We start from the raw sequence: 24476 nt of genomic DNA, 5'->3' as shown, positions 1-24476 counted from the left end.
GATCTCAGACTTATTATATACAAGTACAGGAGGAGTGTCCCCCACATCAGGGGGTGCAGGCAGGGCTTGCTCCTTGAAAATAATTTGTTTAAAGCATTACTGCGTCCATTGGGAATTCACCCACCCCAGGGAACTACCACATTGACAATACACCCCTAACATTGACCCAGTTATTTGGGAATATTTGTCGACAGTTATCTAACTTTTGACCAACAAGTGTTCATATTGCAGAGATCATAGCAATGGGATTGTGTCTAGATCTAGAGGTTGCAATTGTCTCACTTTACTCAGCCATCATTTGGCCAGTCATTGAATATAATGCCCCCCCCCCCCCCACCATGTACCTGTTCAGACACATGCTACAACTGGAATTCCCACAGAGATACCTTACTAAAAGGCTACAAGGCCTAAACAACATGTCCTACATGGACTGACTCTAAGTCCCATCACTACATTCGATATCCTACAGACTGGCAACAGGTAACCTATCTTTGGTACGCAAGGCATCCTCCGACCCATTACTTTTAGATTTACTGCACATCAGCAAGCCAAATGGTATCATAAATACTCAGTCTGAGGATCTAAGCCCCTTTAAACACCAACAGAATGGTGTGCAGGGACAGGTATATCTCAGAGGATACCGCTGACTCCCCATCCATATAAAACAAAGTTCATCCTTGTCCGTATTCAACTGCAACTTAAATCTATGAATGGGAAACAGTAACTTTACCCCAGGATTTCTCCCTATGCTACTAATGGACAGAGGCAGCTCCCAAATGCTTTGCCCCATGCATGGGCCCCCTTAAATGATCTATGGTATGATCCTAGTTATTCTCATTAGGGGGCACTATATAATTATTAACCACTGGATGGATAAGGCAAATCTATAACCAAATGGAACAGGTTATTTTGAACACAAAAAGGGAAACTGGCTACTCTTAAAATGGCCTGCAAGGGCAGCTATCCCAGTCCTTTTCTATGACCCTATAAACCTATAAATGACAAAAGCGATGTTCAGTATTCGCTATTAACCTGCATTTTTTTCCAGGCATGCTGGTACTCACTGCTAGGAGTGCCAACATTTCATTAGGGAGCCCTTGCAGTATTTTTCCTCAGAACCTAAGGTTACATACAGTGCAACTTACTTTACTGGTTACAACCAAGGATTCTTCTTAAGGTAACAGTTAGGTAGAGTAGCTTGTGTCATAGAAGGATGAAGGCCTAATAAGGTTCTGATGACAACAGTCTGGTTTGTGGCTTGCATGCTTGACACAGAAGGAAGGAAGAATAGGCATGGTTATCCTGGGAGGGAGGGGGCATTTCAGGACCTAAACTGAAATGATCATTGGGCTGGGTGATTTCAACTACCCTGCCATTAACTGGGAAAACTACTCGGGTACCAACTCCTTTTCCCAACGGTTCTTGGAATTCAAAAATTCCAACGCCCTGGATCAACTAATCCATTGTCCCACCAGGGACTCCAATATCCTAGACCTGGTCATTACCAACATGGGAGATAGATGCTCCACACCAGTGGTCACCCCCTCATTGTTCAGGTCTGACCATAAGCAAATCACCCTTGACATCCACATCCCACCCCCACCCCCCAGTAAGGAAACCTCCTTAAAAAACTTCTCCAAAGCTAATTTCATGCTACTGAAGTCAGAAGTGACAAACTTCACAACACCCACGCAGACGGGATCTAGAAGTTCGACTGCAGAATCCTACACTAAAGCACTGTACGAGCACATCCACTCGTGCATGAATCATGCCATCCCAAACAGAACCAAGATGCTCTTCTCCAAGAAAAGGAAGCCAATTTGGTGGTCCCCTGCTATAAACAAACTATACAACAGAAGTAAGAAACTGTTGCAGAAGAGAGGAAAATCCCAGGATGCAAAAAAACTCCCTCACCAGCCTCAGTAAGAAGCTGAGATCCCTCATAAAATCCTCAAAAGCTAGTTACGAAAATAAAATTGCCAAAGATGACAACCACAAGGCATTCTATAGTTATGTCAAGAATCTAAATGGCAATGCTCAGATCTGCTCTGAGCTACAACAGAATGGCATTAAATATACTGATCCCAAGGATATTGCCAATATCCTGGCAGATCGACTTAGTGCCAACTTCACCCCACTCTCACCCCCAAAGGGCTCATCTCAATACCAAAAGATTGGCAAATTCCGATAATCACGGCCACACAGGTAGAAACCGCACTCTCCAAAGCTAAGAATACAGCATCCATGGGACCAGATGACATCCCAGGCTGTGTACTACATGAACTACAAAATGAACTGGCACCTCACCTAAGTGTCATGTTTAATCATAGCCTCACCTCAGGCTTTGTGCCCATTGAGTGGCGCACAGTTACAGTTATCCCACTCCACAAGGGAGGATCCGCCTTGGATCCCAGGAACTTCCATCCCATCAATCTGACAAGCCTTATCTGCAAGGGCATGGAATGCATTATCATGGAACTTATAAACAAAGACATCAGCAACCTTCAAACACTGGACCCCACCCAGTTTGGGTTTGTGAAGGGCCGATCTTGTCTCCTGAATCTGATTGACTTCTTTGAATCAGTCTCCAGAGCTGTGGACGAGGGTAAGGCGGTCCACACAGCCTATCTGGACCTCGCCAAGGCCTTCAACACCACCCCCCACTCTGGAATCATAGATAAACTTACTAAGCTGGGCATAAATCCCTACGTCACTCGTTGGGTTGCCAACTGGCTTACTGACAGAACCCAGACTGTAAAAGTAGCAGACTCCAAATCCAGCTCCTGACAAGTGGAGTACCTCAGGGCTCAGTCCTGGGACCACTCTTGTCTGGCTTCTAATTCTCTTAAGTACAGGCCAACACTAAGGGACTCTGGCTAACAAAGTTTGCAGATGACTGCAAACTGGGAGCCATTATCGAATCCCCAAATGATGTGGATATTCTACAAAAGGGCCTTACAGAAACAGATACCTGGTGCCAGAGCCATGGGCTCAAGCTTAATGCCAAGAAATGTATAGTTATCCCCTTTGGAAAAAAAACATGTACCCATGAAATACCACATAGGTGGCAGGACACTAAACATTGAAAGTGTGATGAGAGACTTAAGGACACAGGTGGACAGTGGCCTCACCTTCGATAACCACATCACCACAACAATCAGGAAATCTTTCTATGTGGCACACCTCATCACTAAGGGCTTTTCATCCAAAAGAAGGAGGTCATTGTTCCACTGTACTCATCCCTCATTAGACCCATTATAGAGTATAATGCCCCATTTGGTATGTACCTCACAAGACATCTGCAACAGCTGGAAAGGCCACAGAAATACCTCACTAAAAGAATCCCAGGCCTAAAGCAGATGCCATATGCTGACCATCTAAAAAAACTCCAGTTATACTCTGTGGCATATCGTCTACTCAGAGGCAATCTCTGCTTAACATACAAGGCCATGTCAAACCCTGAGCTGTTGGCCATGCTCCACTTAAAGAAATCCCAATCCCTCAGAGCCACATGCTCCAGGGATCTAAACCTTATCACAATGAACAAAACATGCTGGAGGGATAGGTTCTGACCTAGAGACTTCCCATACTCTGGAATAGACTGCCCATACATGTCAAGCAGAGCGTCTCATTGGCCTCTTCAAAAGGAACCTTGATGACTGGATGGGAGATAGGAAATTCACCCCGGGGATCCTTTGCCATTTTTCTACAGTAAATTCCAGCCCCCTCTTGCCTATTCTCTATACCCCTAATTGCAATCATTGCCATCTATAAAATCTTTCTCCATTCTTAGAACACTTTCTGCTACTTTATGAATATAATATTTTCTATGGCTGTTATTTTCCATAAGGATTTGCATCCAAAATCCCACTCTCTCTCTCTCTCTCTCTCCTCATTTCTTGAATTTATCCCTGCTTCATCATTATCATCCCTTTCCACTTTGAATTACTGCTTTTCCTTGTGCTGTGTATGTGTACCTGAACTCTGCAGCTCTAAAATATCCCTTCAAATCAGTTAACTCTAAACCACCTTTTTCTATTGGAAGGATCAATGTATTCCACTTGACCTTTGCCCTCTTCCCTTCCCACATAAATTCCTTCAACTCTTTATTATTGTCCACATCTTCTCCTCTGGTTGATATAAATATACCCGACCTGTGTATAAAACTAAAAGGACTAAAACATTTTCTGTGCTTATACCTTGCTATTCATCTCTAAAACAAGAGTTTCAAGTTTCTAAGTTTTTATTTTTGCAGTACTGTGTGTTTAGTCTCTTCCCATATATCCTCATCTGCTATAACAGAATCCTTTTTAATCCATACAACTAAATACTTCATTTTATCATGCCCTCATAAATATGGGGTATTGCTGAACCAATTCTTGTGGTGTGAGTACATAGTTTACATCTATAGCCTTTGTTTTATCTTCATTAATTTGATATCCTGAAAAGACTGGAAACTGTCTCAAATTATTCTACAACACTGACAAGTCCTTTTCTGATTTTATCAGGTACAAAATAATAACATCTGCAAATAAAGCCAACTTTTCTTGATTACCATATTAATTATATCCTTGAATTTCTGACTCCCTTATTTTCTTTACCAATGCCTACATAAATACAACAAAGGAGAATTAGGACACTCTGCCTGGTTCCTCTCTTCAGTCACAGCTTGTCAGAGAGGAAACCTTGCACAGTAATTTTTGCTTCCAATCCCTCATTTATCATTCTAATTATCCTTATTATTTTATCACTCTACTGAAGGTTTCTCTGCATCAAATCCCACCAACAGTGGTATTTTCTTTCATTCTACTTCCCTCTGGATCATCATCATTGCCATATTAATTTTGTCAAATGCTTACCTGCTCTCCACCAAACCACATTTATCCATGTCTATAAATTTCAGCTATTATAGTCATAAGCATTTTATAATTATGGTTTAAAATTGAAATGGGTTTATATGAAGCTGGGTCTGATGGGTCTTTGCCGTCTTTAAATATTACAGCCACCACAGCATTCTTACAGCATATGTTGGTGTTTCCTCTCCTTTTAAAATACTAACAAACAAAACCTTCCAGATTGTTATCACAGTCTTCCCTCTTAGCTTACAAACCTCCATAGGAATACCATCTATTCCTGCAGACTATCCCGCAGACTGACTATATGCCACCACTTTTATCTCATCTCCTCCTAGCCTAACTGTTAAGCCTCATCTGTCACTAACCTTGGCATATTAAATCTTCCATAAATGTTTCCATCTGTGCTCTTTCTTGATTTCCATATTTTTCTGCTTTATACAAACATTCATAAAATTTATGAAATATCTACAATACTTCTATGGGATATCTAGTTATTTTTCTTGTTATAGGCTCCCTAAGTTTGGCAAAACCCTTTCTAATTTCTGTTACAGACGTTGTTATGCTAAAAGTTTTTGTGCTCCGGAGTTATCAAAAAACAGTTGGTTAACAGCAATCCTTTTTTAAACTTTTGCATATTTTCCAGATACTCTTTTATTTCCCCTTCAGCACTCTGAAGTTCAGCCTTTTCTGCTCTGTGAGATTCCCCTTATTCTGCAATACTTTAACCTTTGTCAGCCCCTCTAAAGAATTCCTTCTTAACCATATCTGTTTTTCTTTTATTTCTATCCTATTTTAAACCCTGCTTTCATTTTATCCCACTCACTAGTTATAACTTTTGAAGAAAATGTTATGATCGCTGATAACTCGAACAATTTCCTCTATGCATTCCTTAAAATTTCTCTTGTTTTAACAGATAGCTGGTGAAGTGCCAGTTTCTCATTTTTACTTCATTACCCAGCATATTTACCTATTATAGGCTCATGATGAAATAGTTACTGGATGTGCACTTTCAATTAAACACATGTTCCTGCAAAATATAATTTCTGCCTAGTATAGACAAGTTATTGTATACGGAGAATAATATGAAAACTCTGTCAGAGTTCCTACTAATGAATTCATGTCTCCCATCCCAAATATCTTTATAAATTTCTTCAAAAATCTTCTCTCTCTCTTTTTTCTTTTCTTTTTATATTTTCCATTCTAGGTCCCCCAGATACAGCTTCACTGTTACAAGTTTCAGTCCTCACCTATAAGTAATATTCTCTGCTGAAAGCTGATTATTTCTCTTGAAAATTTCTTAAGCTCTACAACAGTAGTTTTAGGTGGAAAATAAATACATGCCAGTATAATCCTCCTCCTTTGCCAGCAGCCCCCTAGTACCACAATTCTACCATTATTTTTTTTTCTCACATCAGTCACTATTGGAGCTCCTCTAGCAATTAGTATAAGTATCCAGTTTCCTTTGCCCCTGATATTCTGCTGAATATTCACACTGAAATTCTTTCTTTATCAAATTTACGTTTGCTTCTTTCCAAATGTGTCTCCTGTCCAATACTATTTGCACTCTGCATTTCTCACCTTTTTGCATATAACTGAGAGGTCTTTTGTTTTCCAAAATAATATAGATACTGTAGCCATTATGATAAGAAGTCATCATTCCCATCTATTATACATGATAGTTTTTTTAAATGCTTATTTTCGGCTGTTTTGTTATATGCACCCACTAACGCTTGCCAGGTTGATCTTTTACACAGTCATTTCTTGTCATCTCAATCTGAACCTGTGACACACTTTACGAGACCTTTTTTACTAAAACCTTCAAAAAACACACCAGAATACCGCTATAACCTATTAAAATAAACACACAAGATTATGAACTCCTAACTGGAACAACTGTTGCAAATCACCAGCTGCACCCTCAAGTATTATGTAACCTAAAATTAAACTTATACATACTGCTGTGCATGTTACAGCCTGTGCTCCTAATTACACTAAATGCTGTTTGTTCTTTTTTATCTTTATTCCCCTCTCAGATGTGAAAACCAGCTTGTATGCTTTCAGAAAACATTAACTTTTAGCCTTAAGAAGATGTGCACTGGCTATCTTTAAATAAAATTTAACTATACACAGGTCTAGTAAATGCATTGAAGTATTCAGGTACCAGAAACTCTGTTATTCACATCCGATGATTTCAAACTGCTTTTTCACTAAGCTGCTTGTGTTTATATTTTTTTTAGTTTTATGACTTCCTCAGCAAACAATAGCCAGAACTCTTGAAATGTATTCCCTGTACATGTAGACATCTTATATACATGGAAACATAAGAACAAAGTTTACAGCTACCCTCAGCTACAGGCATGTCAACTCACACTGAACATGTATTTGTTAAAGGAAAACTTTTCATTACATTCAGAGTTTTCTGTAATTTTTAAAGCCTACATGCTTACACAAATGTATTAGACTAAGCCAAGTGCATTAATCCAGACATTCATATCTGCAAAAGTAAGAAAAAACATTTCAACTCCATATCTGTTATAATCAGTGCACTTTTACAACCCATTCCCTACCCCAACAGCCCAAGATTACAGAACATTAACTTAAAATGCTTTTGGCCAATCTTTCTTCTTTCCCTTTTTACATTGTAATGCCTACATTTCTTAAAACTATAAAAGTAAAAAAAAAAGTACTTGCTTACTTCATCTTTATCACATACAAGATTCACTGAAACTGCTTTACTATATAATATGCAATTTATATCATGAAATGTTTTATACAAATACAGTTAAGAACAAACATTGTATTTCTTACAGTCACTTTTTAATTTTCTTTCCTTTTAGTGTCTTTCCAAAGAGTAATGACATGAAGTGGGCTATATGTCTTTCAGACCCCCCAACAAGTTGAAGAAGTCAACAAAATTCCAATTTTTCTCAGTCATTTTTTCTTGTAAAACCATACTACACAAACATAATTAATGCTTTAAAGACCTATGTTTATTCATTACTTTCAGGGTTATTGTTATTCTTCCTATTCATCTCCATCTCTCAACCCCAGACTCCAGTTCACATCCAAGTTACTCATCATTCTTCCAGTCAACTCAGCTGCTTTCTTCTTTCTTTGGAAAACTGGAAAATGTTTGACAGGCAAAGTCTCTCCAATGTGTTTTATCATCAGGAAAATGAGAAACAAAAGCACCCTTCTATTTTACAGCTCACTGTTTGTTGGACAAACTTTTGTATTTCCTCTTTAGTCTGTTCTGCATCAAAAATGAATTTGAACCTTCAGGAAAAAAAATATTCTGAAGACAGCTGGATGCAGCAGCTTGAATCTTACACCTGCCACTTGACATTCCCTGATTGCAGGAATATATTTGCTTCTCTTCTGAATGGTGTACAGTGAATAATCATTTTCCACAAAAACACCACTGTCTATAAATGTAATAATTTGCCCTTCTTCTACAGTTTTGTTAGGATCAACTCTTTCTGCTGGTAGGACTGCATATTTACTAATACAGGTCTTGTCTGTTTTCTTATGGGCAGGTTTGGAGCATGCACACAATGCTCAATTAACAAATTCTATTGTGGAATACCAGTCCAGTTGCTTATTTCATAAAACTTGTATTGCCTAGCCTTAAAATTTGTATTGCCTAGCCTTAAAAATATACTGCATCTGATATTGCTATTAACTTTAGTGGAGCTTTTCTCCCCGGGCCTCTACTGAAAATAGACATATATCCAGTTGGACTAGCCCGGTCAACAAATGTAAAATACAACAAATAAATAAATAAACTGATGCAGTCTGCTCCTTCCAGTTTCTCCAGTACAGCAGAAAATCTCAGGTTTTCTTTGTTTGTTCTGTCCTCTGACTATCACTTTTTGAAACAGCTCTTCTTGATTAATCTCCTACTTAGCTAGTCTTTTCTTCTTTTCAACTTCTAATTTTTATAGTTTAATCACTTCATTTAAATAACTGTTTAAAGCGTCTTCAATTTTTCCAGCCTTTAGCTAATTGAGTTGATATACTGCTTCAATGTTTAATTTATTTTAATCAGCTTTGAGCACATTTGACTTATTTTTTCCTCATCTCTTGTACCAAAGCTGGAGCTTGAACTGCTTTTTGCTGAAGAGTAGCAAGATTCTTCCCAGTCTGTCTTTTCTCTTCACCTTTTTTAGATGATTTTCTTTTAGGCTCTCTAAGTTTGCTATTTGCTGGCATCCAAGCAGTGTACTAGCCAATAACTGAATTTTACTAGAACTGTTAGAATTACAAGTCCTAGCTCTCAGTTTCTTTTTTCACACTGGGAGAGTTGAAGTTAAGCTGTTGATGAGTGTGCATCTTGGAAATGCTGGGGTTTCTTCATCTTGGTAAAAGAATAAGTCCTGTCATGCTAACAAAACCATTTTCTATACAGTTTGTCTGAGCATGCAGGGAAAAGACTGCATGCCGGTAATAGCACATCCCGTGCCACATGATGGAGAAAAGATCTGAATTCACTACCCTCTATCTGGTAAATGAATGACATCATGTATCTCTCTTCAAGCCTCACCCTAGTTATTTGTCCTCCTCAACGTAGGGAATACTGGAATTACTTCTCCCATGTCTCTCCTCTAATTAAAATGGTGTAAGATAGACTCCTGTAGTAAGCATAGCCAGATGGATGCTCTGTATCTGATGAAAAACACCACTACAGAAAAAGCACCTATCTTAAAAAATGATAATGTAGAACATGTTCCTGCCTTCTACTGTAGTGTTATAATTAGGAATGAAAATATTTCCCATTTTTGGTATTCACCCACATCCACACACAGAACAGAACAAAGTACTAATCAGAGTACCTAACTTAAGCAAGCTTTTTAGGTCACATGCATAAAACATTTTCAGTCAGTAGAAAAAGAAGAAAAGAGAGAGAGATGGTAAAACAAAACATTTCTAAATGTATGAACCTGTAGTATGCATGGCTTCGAAACCCTTCTTCTGAACAGAGTTATCCGAGTAGAATTTGATGAACATCTCTCTGGCAGAAGAAAAAACTGGTTCAGGCTTCTTGCTGCCACAGAAACGACCCAGAAGCTGGGCTTTGGCATTCTTGCCATCATAGATGGCCAAGTGATCATAGGCACATTCCTGGTGGCCCTCAATATCCATCTCATTGAATGCCTACAGAAGAAGAAATAAAATGTTACACGTGGCATACAGTAACAGCCCCCAACACGTGGGAGAAAGCAATACCATTGACATCAAGCTGCAGTGTTTTGGATGAACAGAAACAACGTTATAACAATCTGGTGATGAATAAATCTTATAAAATATGATAGAACATTAACATGAATAGTGAGAGCCCCGTGCTGTCTAGACAGTACTGCAAGATTTCAAGTGAAAATTGGCATCACTACAGACAAATCTGGCAAGAGATTCATGATATGCATCTAGTACTGACACAAGAGTTTTCTCATATGTCAAATTATACAAATTATGGCTTTTTTGTACTTTAATTAATATCTTACTAAGTAAACATGAAATAGTACAAACCACAGCAAAGACGGCCAACCACAAAGTATTCTGCACAAAAGTCTTTAATGGACGTGACAACAGTAAAAACAACTAGCAGTCAGATTTAAAACAAGCGCTTTCGCCTGGCTAATACCAGGCTTTATCAAGATGTGTGTATGAGGAACCCTAACCTATTTATAATACTTGTTGGTCATCTGACCTACACCTAATTAATTAATTAGAGTAAATTTATTAAGTTACTTTCTTAAAGGTGTATCAAAAAAAAAAAAATATATATATATATATATATATATATATATATATATATATATATATATATATATATATATATATGTATGTATATATGACCTATAATACAACCTAATATTCCAATACATGCATACTTGTTAAAATCTGTTGAAATTCAGATAATACATTATTATGTAGATATATTAATAATATTATATTGATATCCTAAAGACATATAATAATTCTTAAAAATCTAAAACTTCTAAAATTCTAGAAAACAACTTACTATACATATAAACCATAAAATGCAACTGCAGCAAAATGTAATATAAAATTTATACATTATTAATGAAGCTACAAAAGTTGTTTATGAATTCATTGGTTGAATAGGGCATTCCAAACAGAAGTTCCTGGTGAAACCCCATTGGTTAATGCCGATGTACGTGAGCAGCCCATGAAGCAGCAAGTTCAACGACAGAATGGATCTACGAGAGACTTCAATTTCAGTAATTGGACTAAACGACAATTTTCATTCAAACCCGGTACTTCTTCTAAGTTTAGTACTGATAACAGCAGTACTGAATATAAATTTTCTGCTTTGAGTGATAAGCTCTACGCATTTAAATCCACACAACTGGAGATAGATTATTTAGCAGAATGTATTCGTGTGCAACGCGTACCTAAGGGGTTGCGCCTTTTTAAATTCCCCAACAATGCTGTTCCTGGTTCTAGTTTACACAAAGAATTAATTGAACTATTTAATAGAACAGGGTTGGATATGTTGAAGCTCATGATTAATGACTATGAAACAAAAGCGGATAACCTTTTAAACGAACTGAATGGTGTATTGTGAAAGATCATAATTTTGGGAGTATTAGAAGGGATTATGATAATGTGTTTCAGGAAGTAGACCAGCACTGTTGTAAAATTGTTAACAGGAAGATTAGAAAGTTAGAACAGGATCTTATAGAGTACAGGGAAGGTTTGGCTTTCTCTGTACCAGGTAAAGGTAGACTATATAACAACCAAGTGCACAACAGAATGGATGATTTAGAGAATTTCGACAATGTAGCTTCCCCAGCAGAGGATATTCCTCGAAGAAGTGAGCATTTAGCACAAAAAAACAACAAGAATTCTCATCAGGTTTTTTATTACCCCCAGGGCAGACCGGGGGGCAAGGGAGCAGCATACCAGCAACCGGGTTGGGGCAAACCTCGCAGATAGAAGTATCTGATGCATTTATTAATAACGAAATTAGAGGAATTATGTTGGATTCTGCTACGACTAACTGTTTGGTCATGAAGAAAGATAATTTTTGCATTTATAATTATACTGACATGGTAGTAACATCTGAACACTTTATACTGTTCACTAGAGGATTTCAATTTGTTCCATTGCGCTCATTAGATTTAACTAGTACTATTTTAGATTTAAAATTGTTTGTTAGACGTTTGAACTTAAATGTTTTCTTTAAAGGACAAACATATTTAAATGAAAGTTTTATAAGACCCAGTACACTAAATCCTCCCACACACCCAGCATTAAAGATCTTCGAAGAATTAGTTGAAAATGATTTAAGAAATCAATATTCTATAAATATATCTTCTCAACCTTCAAATTTGAGTACAGAAGTATTTCAACTAATTAATACTTTAAAGAAGGAAGGTATACGTGTTATGAAACCAGACAAAGGGGGAGGGGTGGTATTAATGTATAACTGGGACTATGAAGCACAAATGCATAATATGCTACAAGATACTGAACAGTATAGTATTGTCTCAATTAATGAGATTAATATTGCCTATTCAAAAATTAAATATTTATTATATGACCATCTGATGCAAGGAGCAATTAATGAAAAATTATATAATTACTTGTACGTAAACAAACCTACAACATCAGTGATTTTTGGGATACCTAAAGTGCACAAAGGTTTGGACCCTTTAAAATTTAGACCGATTGTGGCTGGGGCAGGCAGCATTGTTGAACCACTTGGGAAGTTTATTGATCAAACTGTTAAACAACTAGTTCTTTCTGTAGAATGTATTTGTAAAGATTCCTGGGACTTCCTTAAAGGTATCCAAAGCAATCTTTATGATGCAACCAACTTTATGATCAGTATAGACATTGTTGAATTATTTCCAAGTATCCCTCATGTTGTTGGCCTTGAATGGTTTAATGAAGTTTTGTGTGTGTCATCTGAATTCAGCCCAAACATTATTAGACTGGTGGTTGAATTAATGGAAATTATACTTGAAAATAACTATATATTTCAATGGAGAGCTGTTCAAGCAAAAAAAAGGGGTCGCTATGGGTGCTCCATGTGCCTCATCCTATGCCAACATTGTACTTCACTATTGGGAGAACAAATTTATTTTCTCAACCCCTTGGTCGAAGTTTATTACACATTACAAACGTTTTTTGGACGATATTTGTGTGTTATGGAATGGTAACCTTAATGAATTTATGGATTTTATGCTTTATATTAATTCTTCCACACAATTTTTAAAGTTTACATATAATATTAGTGAGGAAGTTTTGAATTATTTAGATGTCTCTCTGTCTAAGAATCAGCATACTGGTACCTTTCAATCTAAAATTTATAGGAAAAATACTTTTTCCAATTCCAATCTGCATTTTGAGAGTGGACACCCTTTCCATCAGAAGAAAGGTATATTGAAAGGCCAATTTATTAGGGCAGCTAGGATGTGTAGTACAGAACAACTATTTATACAAGAAATGAATTTCTTAAAAGATTTATTTTTAGAAAGAGGTTACCCTATGCACCTAGTTAACAAGTTGGCAGAAGAGGTCACAGCTGATAGAAAAAGTAAATATTGCCCGCTCTTAGGTACAGTAGCAAATGAGAATAGACTTGTGCAACAAGATGCACAATTTGAGACACAAAATCTATTTATACAAACTTTTAGTAAGGATTCGTCACAAGTTGAAAAAATTGTGACAAGGTATTGGCCAGTTTTAACATTACAAGAAGATATTAAAGAGTTAGTACCGGTCAGGCCCAAATTTGTGAATAGAAGGAATGTTAATTTGAAGGGATTATTTGAAAGACAGTTTCACAATAGTTTTACACAATCTACCACTAGACTAGGTACATATAAATGTGGGGCATGCAAGCAATGTTCATATATAATCAATGATAACAACTTGCATATAACTTCAAGGAATTTTAAGGTTAAATCAACAGGACACTATAACTGTGCAACTAAAGGAGTAGTTTACCTTGGTATATGTACCCAATGTTTAAGTTTTTACTTAGGGAAGACTGAAAGGCCTTTGAAAAGAAGAATTTATGAGCATCTATATGATGTTATGAAAGAGAAAGAAACTAACGCCTTTTACAAGCACTCTTTAAAATGTCCAAACATGCAATTAAAATTCATGGTTTTAGAACAAGCAACTCAGAATCCAAGAGGGGGAGATTGGGAAACGTCATAGGAATATAAGGAATTGTTGTGGCAATTAAAGTTAAATGCCGCAAAACCCCCTGGGCTAAATGATAATATTAGCATTAATAGTGTATTAAAAATTAGAAGGGCCAGACTATAGCAAAGGATATAACAGAAAATTTTTTGTATTTACATAATATTATATCTTGATGCATTCATTGTATAAATAATTCATAAACAACTTTTTTAACTTCATTAATAATGTATAAATTTTATATTACATTTTGCTGCAGTTGCATTTTATGGTTTATATGTATAGTAAGTTGTTTTCTAGAATTTTAGAAGTTTTAGATTTTTAAGAATTATTATATGTCTTTAGGATATCAATATAATATTATTAATATATATACATAATAATGTATTATCTGAATTTCAACAGATTTTAACAAGTATGCATGTATTGGAATATTAGGTTGTATTATAGGTCACATATACATATATATATATATATATTTTTTTTTCGATACACCTTTAAGAAAGTAACTTAATAAATTTACTCTAATTAATTAATTGGGTGTAGGTCAGATGACCAACAAGTATTATAAATAGGTTAGGGTTCCTCATACACACATCTTGATAAAGCCTGGTATTAGCCAGGGGAAAGCGCTTGTTTTAAATCTGACTGCTAGTTGTTTTTACTGTTGTCACGTCCATTAAAGACTTTGTGCAGAATACTTCATGGTGGCCGTCTTTGCTGTGGTTTGTACTATTTCTTGGTTGGTGACTTACTACATTTTCGTGTGTTTACTAAGTAAACATGTTAAACTGCTGCATGATGTCTTGTTTTCAAACTGACATCAAAATGGACAACTGTGGTGATCACAGGTTACATCTTGCTGATATGGTTACCAATAGATTATTTGTCCCCCAAATTATACAAAACTACACCTAAAGTCTGTGTTTTCTGCCACATATAAAACAGGACTATAAACTGGGCTGTCAGCAATATAATCATCTTCAAGGTCTACGTGTGCTGAACAATTTTCAGGATTATAACTTTTCAGTAGCTGTTTTGGTGACCAAGTTATGAGCAGTTGTCTGAACTATGTTGTTAGAAAATATTTTTCTCAACAGGAGCTCAAGATGCATTGTTGTTCCTAAGGAGAACATTGACGGCCAGTATTTCTGAGCTCCTGTGAAGGGAATGCATTACCCTCTGTGCTCTGAAAATGATCACTGCATTTCTTATTAGTACCAAGAGGATAAAACAGTCTTTCCGGCAGCATAGTTTTTAATAAACTTTTGATTTTTGACTACGTGTTACTACAAAATAATCCCAATATCCAAGTGAAATTGAACACAACCACTAAAGAGCTGAGTACAGACAGAATAACATCACATAACTAATTTCACCTGCTCATACGAAGTAAAAACATTAGCAATAGCAGAATGAGTTAACAGCACCTGTTCAGAGTTTTACTCCAGTAAATGTGTATTCACCCATTGTGCCAGTACACCTTAAAGAGTGTAGAATTTGGCCAATCACTAGCTGGTCATTCTGAACCATGTATTCGGGATGATTCCATAGCTCAGGCAACAGAGGATCCTCCCTCACTTCTCTCCTAAGCAGTAAGCATTCGAAACAAAAGTACTTTAAGAGTAGTTAAAGTATATTGTGAAAGTATGTAAAATGTCTGATGGGAGACAGAAAAAACAAGCCACTGCAACCTTTTAAATGCCTTTTAAATGATGCCTTCAGTTCAGAACAGTTGTAAGGTATAGAGACAGCAACAGTGGTGGCAGAACCCATTGTCTTGCTACCAGTAAAAACTGAATAGCTAAGCAAGGATTCAAGTAAAGCATGCCCATGCCTGACTCCGTGGAAAAGGGGTTTGGGAAAACAGTAAAGGCTGCAGAAAAAAAAACATCTGCTGAGCTAGCAATGGAGGTCAGCTCTACACCAAACAATGTTTGCTTTTAGTGTACTCCATACCCGAGAATTACAGTTAACAAGATAACATAATTGTTCACTGAATGACTTGTGCTATAGCAGGAAAGCCATCACAGCTGGTAAAGTTTGTCTCTTGCTTGGCATACCTGTATCTCAGCATTCTCCTGTTTTAGCAGGAAGGATTCTAAGGTCCCTTTACCACCTGCTATGATGCTTTAATCCAGAAGTCAGGTATGATGCACTGATGCAAGAAAACAGACAAAGGTCATCTTATAACTAATGCTGTTGCAGTACTGAAGTGTTTTGTGGGCGTGCTCAGCAGAAACAAGACAAAATATTTCAGAATAAACAACAAAACAAGAAAATGAATAAAGCACCTTAAACTTTAGAAGTCTGGTGAATGACTAAAAAAAAATTATCTCTGCAAAACCTGATGTGCTGGCCAATGGCAAGTCACAAATCCTGGAATAGAACAAGTGCTTTAAACAATGGGGAAACGGTGCAAACAGAAAACTAACTAAGGAGTTCTACTGTGGTCCTAGAGTTCATATTTATAGTCCCAGGGATGTAGATGGACGCAAGACCTAGTCTGAATTAATATTACAGATGCATCTGAGTGGCATTCTAGTTATAAGGGAAACAAAGCTTGCAATACACAAAGAGGACATTCCCCTCTTAGCCTGCATGCTAGGTTCTGACTCATGCCACTGTTGACTGGACTGAGGAACTTCCAAGCTAAAAAGGCTTGCCAAGGGTAAGTATGTCAGAGGTGTGTACTAGGCTAATGGCCACTGGGGTCCTTTTAACCCTAGCCATGCATCCCAAACCTCTGACAAGTTCTGGTACCCTTGGTAAGTGTAAGCTGATACTCTCGCTAAGTTTAAGGAGGAGCTTTGGAGCTGAAAAATGTACAAGCAGTGGCCTGGGAGAAGAACCACTATCAAATGAAAGAAATATTCAAGGTTGAGTATCACAGACACATGTTTTCCCCACCTATCCCATTGCCTGAACCACTGAAACCTTCAACTGCACAGATAAAATGATTCAACCTTCACCCCAATGAAAAAGTATATTTTGCATGACAAGAAGACATCTGCATGTTTCATATAGGAGACTATGCCACCATATACACCCTACCTAAGTGTATGAAATATACTAACTTCATAGTCACACAACCATCTATTAAACAAAAAAAAAGTATACAAACAGTGAACTGAGTGTTGGTATGTTAAAGGGAACTGCACTGAAGGCGATTTTCATAACAAACACAGTCTGTTTCGAAGTCCTTGTGTTTACATTAACATCCTGTAGCCTCATAGATTTAGAGCTCATTGACTATTAAGTTAGCCAGGCCAGACTATACATGTTGAGTGGTATTTGTATCTCTGATGGAATGAGAATCTATGGCTTATAACATGAAATATAATAACGGTAAAAGTGATGAAATGTGCCACCATGAAAACAATGCTCAGCGTGTCCCAAACTCAGAGCAACATACTGCCTAAAAACACTGTCTGCGGTGATTACTACAGTCATGTGCTCTTAATATACATACCAGGATAAAAACAATACTGGCAATGACTATGAATATACCTAGTTACTGGGACAAAAATAATAAATGTTTCAGTTTACCAGTTTGACTCGATGTCCTGGCATGGCTTTGATTAACCAGCTGCAGTCCTTCTTACTTGGGTATTTGTCTGGCCAGTTAGGACTAGTTATTGAACCACTAGTTCCGCTGATCTCCTGGTCACATCCAGCTGTACGGGGAAAAGCAAGACCGTCAACAGTTACCTGGCAACACCTGCAACGCTCCATACATATACGCTGCATATTTACCAATTTCATGGCAGTTACAGTTTCAGTAACAACTTGTTCTTCTTTACACAGATACCACTAAGGAAAGGGAATCAGCGAAATACAGTCTGTGCCTGTGTGCTCCTATTCATATAAGCAGACGCGGCAGCAGAGAGTGTACTGCACTGTGGGGCTCTTATTCTGCTTCAGGTACAGTACGCATGAATTCTTTCCTGTAAATTAGGATACACTTCCCACAACACTTCTGCAGTACCAGAGTCTGTGAAAAACAAGATTTAAAGGTAATACGAATCCTATCACCAGCAGAAGATGCACTGAACTCAAACTCCACTCTATAAATATAGAATAAAATGTATGTCAGGCCTGTATGTCAGGCCACAATAGCTATAACGACAGTAAAAAGCTACTGTGGAATCCTCATAAACTATATTCCAGCAAACTACATTTATACTCAACATAAGTTTACAAAGGAATGACAAAACAAATTCATCCATAGGCACAGTAACACAAAAAGGATTATTTGATTCATTGTAGAGGTTTACCTTTTCCATATTACGACTTTGTACCCTAGAACCACTGATCAGGTTCTGTGTTCAGAAGTAATACAGGTCCCTTCTGCTCCCTATCATTGGACAGTGGTGAGCCTAGCTGACTTCCAAGCAGCTGACCCAGGGGTTAATTCCTGGCCAGTGCAGCAGTAGATTTAAGTAGTCACAACTGCTTGTAACAGGACAAGAATAGAGGTTTCCCTATTGAAATGCTAGGACTTCAAATGCCAAGTCCTGACACGCAAAAAAAAAAAAAAAATTCAAGGCATGACCAATCGACCAATAAGGATACAAGCAGGATGCATGTATATACTACAGACAAACACAAGAAATATACAGCAGTCAAACAGAAGCTGTAATTCATTTCTTAATATACAAAGCATAGAACACAGAATTACAAATCAAGTGTCCCTCTTCAAAGCTTCTTAGATTCTAAGATACTATCAACTTATGCAACTTTTCTGAAAGGAAATCTGAATTTTTTCAAATAAAACTGTGTTCATAAACAGTGACAAATTGGTAGAATCAATAGATAATCGCTAAATGTAAGCCCAATAAATATAAAATAAAAAGAAGATATTTATACACAAATACAAAAAACTGTTCTTAAATGTAGTGACACAAAATGGCAAAACAAAATATTGAATACAAATAGAAAATAAAAAGCAGTTTATATATATATATATATATATATATATATATATATATATATATATATATATGTGTAGGTTTACTATTAAAGGGTCGAACGGCACTCCTTTGACTGTACTATAGTCGACGACGGAAGGTCGTAAATGTCGAATGTCGAAGTCAAAAAATCAATCTAGGAATGGTGTTAACATGGGTTGAGGTAGGTGTTCGTATTATTCTGAACTACAAACATCTCCCCTACCTCAACCCATGTTAAAACCCATTCCTAGATTGTTTTTTTGGGTTCGCGATTATCAGTTTCGACCTTCCGTTGTCGACTATACTACAGTCGAAGGAGTGCCGTTCGACCTTTTAATAGTAAACCATATATATATATATATATATATATATATATATATATATATATATATATATATACACACACCAGCATCAAGGGGCAAAGAACAAAACTACTTGCCATTATTTATATAAGTAACGGTACATTTCTTATACACAACACCACTAATATGTTTATTTAAAATTATGTCAGTATTAATAGAAGCAAAAAACCTAAGTTTAAATCAGAAAGTTTTTATACAGTATATTAAACTTTTTTATAACAATTAATTTAAACTTGTGCCATAAATGGCAAAAAAATAACAGCTTGTCATTTCTATTAGGTGAACTAGAGTTAATCTTGTCAGTACCTATACAGCTAAAAGTAGCCTGCCTATGGGATTTTTGATGTCGCCCTAATGCACCCCACTGCTATGGCTTCTCAGATCACTTAGATGAACAGATAAATGCTGTTTAAACATTCCAGATCCCCAAACATGAAAAAAGCCCCACATTTACAGTGGCTAAATAACCTAATCAGTTAAATATATAATGACTTAGTTTTTGTGACATTTGCAAAACACACAGTTGCCACAAGTGTAACATCCAAAAGGTTTCATACTCATAAAAAACCTGTCTAGAAATTTCAACATGTGGATCTTTAAAACCTGACAGACGATTAAAAATAGTTTTCCCCCTTCTATACGAGTAGCAGCATTTTGGAGGCACTATATTACTATAAAACTTGTCACCTCTTAATATGGGATATTATTTACTGATAACGTTCCTGATTTTATATACATTATTGCCATAAGTGGTAACAAATCTCAAACATTTAGAACTAGCGGTCTTGTCTTGCTCCCTATACTGCAACAAATTTTGTATGGTTTGAGTAGCTGCCTTACTTTTAACTTTAAGAACATTAACACAATTATATCCCCTCTTACAAAATCTATTACTAATATCAGATGCCTGTCGATTCCATTCTTGTTCATTACTACAAATATGTCTAGCCCTTAACATCTGTGAATAATTTATAATTTTAGTACAAAAGGGTGTGACGGCCAACTCCAAAATTGGCATACCTCAGAAAAAGGGAATATTTTGAGAAATAGCAATCCCAGACTTAGTATATTTTAAGTTCAGATTTCTAGTCATTCAGGCTCCATAACACAGGACTTTTCATTCCAATCGACATTTCAAACAGTAACTAAAAGGAGGATTCATTTAACTTTTTGGTTTGTACAGTTCACGTTGCTTTCTTGTTCAATTGCAATGCGTTATTTTATTTACGGCGCTTTTCTCTTGGATATTTAAAATTGGCAGTTAGAGAATAAACAAAATTTGTCTCTCCATGTAAATTTATGATTTTTATCTTCATTTAAGGAGAAAATAAATTGATCAAGGTTTTCCTAAGAAAATTGATTTGAATAGCCTGTGCCATGAAACAGACTGTTTCATGACAGAAGCTCAATCCTTGATTTTTATAGTTCATACCATTTTGTTGTTTGGCAGCATAGTGCTACTTTATTTAAATTTTTCCCCTTGAATATTAGAATTTGTGGATCAGGAAAGAAACCTTTTTTTGTTTTTCTCCCCTATATCTTACATCGTTCTGGCTGGCCATTCCAGTGGCCCCATCCGTCACTAGGTCTACCTCCTCCTTCCTCCCCTGACTTCAAGTGAGCTGTGGCTGGCATGGATCTTAAGGGCATCCTGGGGAGTGATGCTGGCTTCTGCTTGCTGAGGAGGTTATGCCCTCCCCCCTTCCCCTGAGTTCACTGGTACATCTGAAGGATACGCTTGTGTGGACCACACCTCCTTTCAGGGAGCATTTCCAATTAATACCTCCCCCTTCCCGGATGGACACACCCAGCCTTCCCCTACCACTATATCTGGTAACAGGTGGAACAGGATGTAGTCAGGGCTCTATCATTATGTGCCACTTAAGCAGGTGAAAGAAAACAATTCTTGTGTCTCTTTTGATGTGTCAGTGGAACTAGAGGAGGTTAACCACTTGTTGCCTGCAAGAAGAGCTAGAGATTACTTTTTTTTTTTTTTAATTAAAGGTAAAATAAAACATTTAAAGATTTCTTCTGGAAAGTTGACTTGATTTGTTTCAGTCATACAATAAACTACTCCGTGAGAAAAGTAAAACTTCTTAGTTCGTATAACTCATGCTGTTTTTTTTTTTTTTTTTAATTTTTCCTTGCCATGTGCTACTTTATTTAAATTTATTTTACCTTGAATATTACAAGACTTAGGATTAGGGAAGAAAACAGGTTTTGTCTCTCTTTTGGCAAGCCAAATTAACTAGCAGTTAGTAAACTTGTAAAATATGGGATGGATTGTTGACTATTATTTTTATTTAGGGGGAAAATAAAATATTTCATATTCCTGACAAAGCTTACTTTAACAACAGCTGCCAAAGAATAGACTTCTCTAAGAAAAGCACGTTTCTTGGTCTGTATACTTCATACTGCCCTCTTCCCTAGAAACATGACATCTAGATTACAGTAAAACAATGATGTTCCTCTTTTCTTGGATCATTAGAACTGCAGGTGGTTAATACCTTACAAACTGCAGGAGGAGCTGAATGCTAATATTTTGATTGAAAGGGAAACTAAAGCATTTCAAAGCATTCCTCAGACAGCTGACTTGAGCATCCTTTGCCACAGAATAGATTGTTCTGTAAGAAAAGTAGAGTTCTTGGTTTATATAGCAAATATTGTTTTCTTATTCAAATGTGAATGGTTATTTTCCTTGAAAATTAAACGTTATGGGTTATGGAAGAAAACTCTTAGGTGTCTTTTGGTAAGTCATAAGAAGTAAAGTGCAATTACTTGTGGATTTTATGAGAAGCCATACATTACTTTTATTTAAGAAGAAAACAGAACATGTTAAGGTTTTCCTGAAAAAGCTGAACTGAAGAGCCGCTGCCACACAACAGAATGCACTGTGAAACATGCAACGTTTTCCCACCCAGTCTGCTGTTGTTTTTCTTTCAAACCCCATGACTCTGGAGTTTCTGCCCTTTATGTACAAATTGACTTCAAAATTCCATCCCTTTCCTCATTCAAGGGCTCATACAAGTGATGGCAAAATTTTATTTTCTGAAGACATGCCCATTAAATTAGTTACATTCCCTTACCTTTCCACAGATCCAGAACACTGGTGCAAAGAGAGGTGATGACCAAACTAAATCCAGATAACTTGGATATAATTAGTTACCCAGCTAAGGCAGGGAGGAGCAGTGAAGGGACATGGAATGTTCACCTATCCTGAGGTATGGGTATGGTTGCTCACACTTGAGATGCACTAAGTGCTGCAATTTCCCTAGTGGACATGGCAAGTAACCACTACCAAGTACCTTAAGGGGAGCAGCAGGTCTTCTTGGAGGAAACAACCCTTGTGGAAATGAGTGGACATCATCCCAGGTCAACTCACTGCATGCCCTTCTCTGACACTTTACTGGGCACATGCTGGGAACTTATGATTAAAGCAGAAATAGCCTGAACCATCCCCTGATGGCTATCTGACTGAAAGCCCTTCCCAGTCAATGACCACAGTGGTGATGGAGAATGAATGAGATGAATGGCTGGGAGGGGACTCCTGACTGACCACCAGAGGGGCAAAATGGCAGAGACACACATGAATACAACTATTTATGTCCCTGTGAACAGGTCAGGTGACGCTCACAAAGTTAATTATCATTAGCTGTGCCCCCGGACGGTCGTATTTGTATGCAACCTTCAGCGGTAAAGTCTGATGTAGCAAATGTAGACCAGGACCTTCATACCACTGTAGCACTACATCAGCCTGATGTAGCAAATGTAGACCAGCACCTTCATACCACTGTAGCACTACATCAGTCTGATGTAGCAAATGTAGACCAGCACCTTCATACCACTGTAGCACTACATCAGTCTGATGTAGCAAATGTAGACCAGGACCTTCATACCACTGTAGCACTACATCAGTCTGATGTAGCAAATGTAGACCAGGACCTTCATACCACTGTAGCACTACATCAGTCTGATGTAGCAAATGTAGACCAGGACCTTCATACCACTGTAGCACTACATCAGTCTGATGTAGCAAATGTAGACCAGGACCTTCATACCACTGTAGCACTACATCAGTCTGATGTAGCAAATGTAGACCAGGACCTTCATACCACTGTAGCACTACATCAGTCTTTGAGCCAGAAATACAGACTTCTTGGTGCAAACCTGCTCAAGACATCTTTGAGCATTGCGACCCTGGATGTTTGCACAGAACCAATTTTGGTTTCCCCTGACTTTATGAAATATTTTACTTTGTACATTGTTGCAACCACAGTAGGATAAGAAACCACATTATTTCAGGTAGTACAGGGTGTTCAAGACAAGTCAGTTACCTAAATAGGAAGCTAAGTAGGGCTGAGACAAAATACTCTGTTCTGCCATAGAACACATGCTCACAACTAAGTGGGCAGTAACTTCTCCGCAGTATTCTCTACTGAGACGTGGCTTCATTTTAGTAACTGACCACCATAGAACACATGCTCACAACTAAGTGGGCAGTAACTTCTCTGCAGTATTCTCTACTGAGACGTGGCTTCATTTTAGTAACTGACCACCATAGAACACATGCTCACAACTAAGTGGGCAGTAACTTCTCTGCAGTATTCTCTACTGAGATGTGGCTTCATTTTAGTAACTGACCACCATAGAACACATGCTCACAACTAAGTGGGCAGTAACTTCTCTGCAGTATTCTCTACTGAGACGTGGCTTCATTTTAGTAACTGACCACCATAGAACACATGCTCACAACTAAGTGGGCAGTAACTTCTCTGCAGTATTCTCTACTGAGATGTGGCTTCATTTTAGTAACTGACCATGCAGCCTTGCAGTACTTGTACAAGCCACAGGATGCCAACACCAAATTATATGGCTGGGCTTTGCCAATAAAGTCTTTCCATTTTACACTACACAAAACCCTAGAAACAGTCATAAGAGTGCAGACGGATTATTTCAGTATCATAACACATACCTTTCAGTACAACACTGGGGGCTCTTTGCTGGGATGGGGACTCCTTAAGGCATAGTATCTTTTTCACTGATAAAAGTGAGATGCACTATATACTAAGATAAGAAGTTATCATTAGCATATTACAGTAGTGAAAACCTAGAATACACAGTCTAAT

At 37.3% G+C, this 24476-nt stretch overlaps 1 protein-coding gene across 1 annotated transcript in view; it reads right to left on the bottom strand.

Moving 5' to 3' along the window:
* Nucleotides 1-24476, bottom strand: part of BMP1 (bone morphogenetic protein 1) — a 1811822-nt gene that overhangs the window by 43259 nt on the left and 1744087 nt on the right. Inside the window, exons 17-18 of the mRNA XM_044082969.1 lie at nucleotides 17586-17713; nucleotides 9797-10010 (exon numbers count right to left, since the gene is read on the bottom strand). Of these exons, the coding sequence (XP_043938904.1) occupies nucleotides 9797-10010; nucleotides 17586-17713 (342 nt within the window). The remainder of the gene's footprint in view (nucleotides 1-9796; nucleotides 10011-17585; nucleotides 17714-24476) is intronic.

This window comes from Protopterus annectens, chromosome 9.part0 (assembly GCF_019279795.1).
Source record: "Protopterus annectens isolate FY-2018-M chromosome 9.part0, PAN1.0, whole genome shotgun sequence".
Classification (NCBI taxonomy): domain Eukaryota; kingdom Metazoa; phylum Chordata; order Ceratodontiformes; family Protopteridae; genus Protopterus; species Protopterus annectens.
Note: the sequence above shows the minus strand (reverse complement) of the source record. Positions and strands in the feature narration are given on the sequence as shown.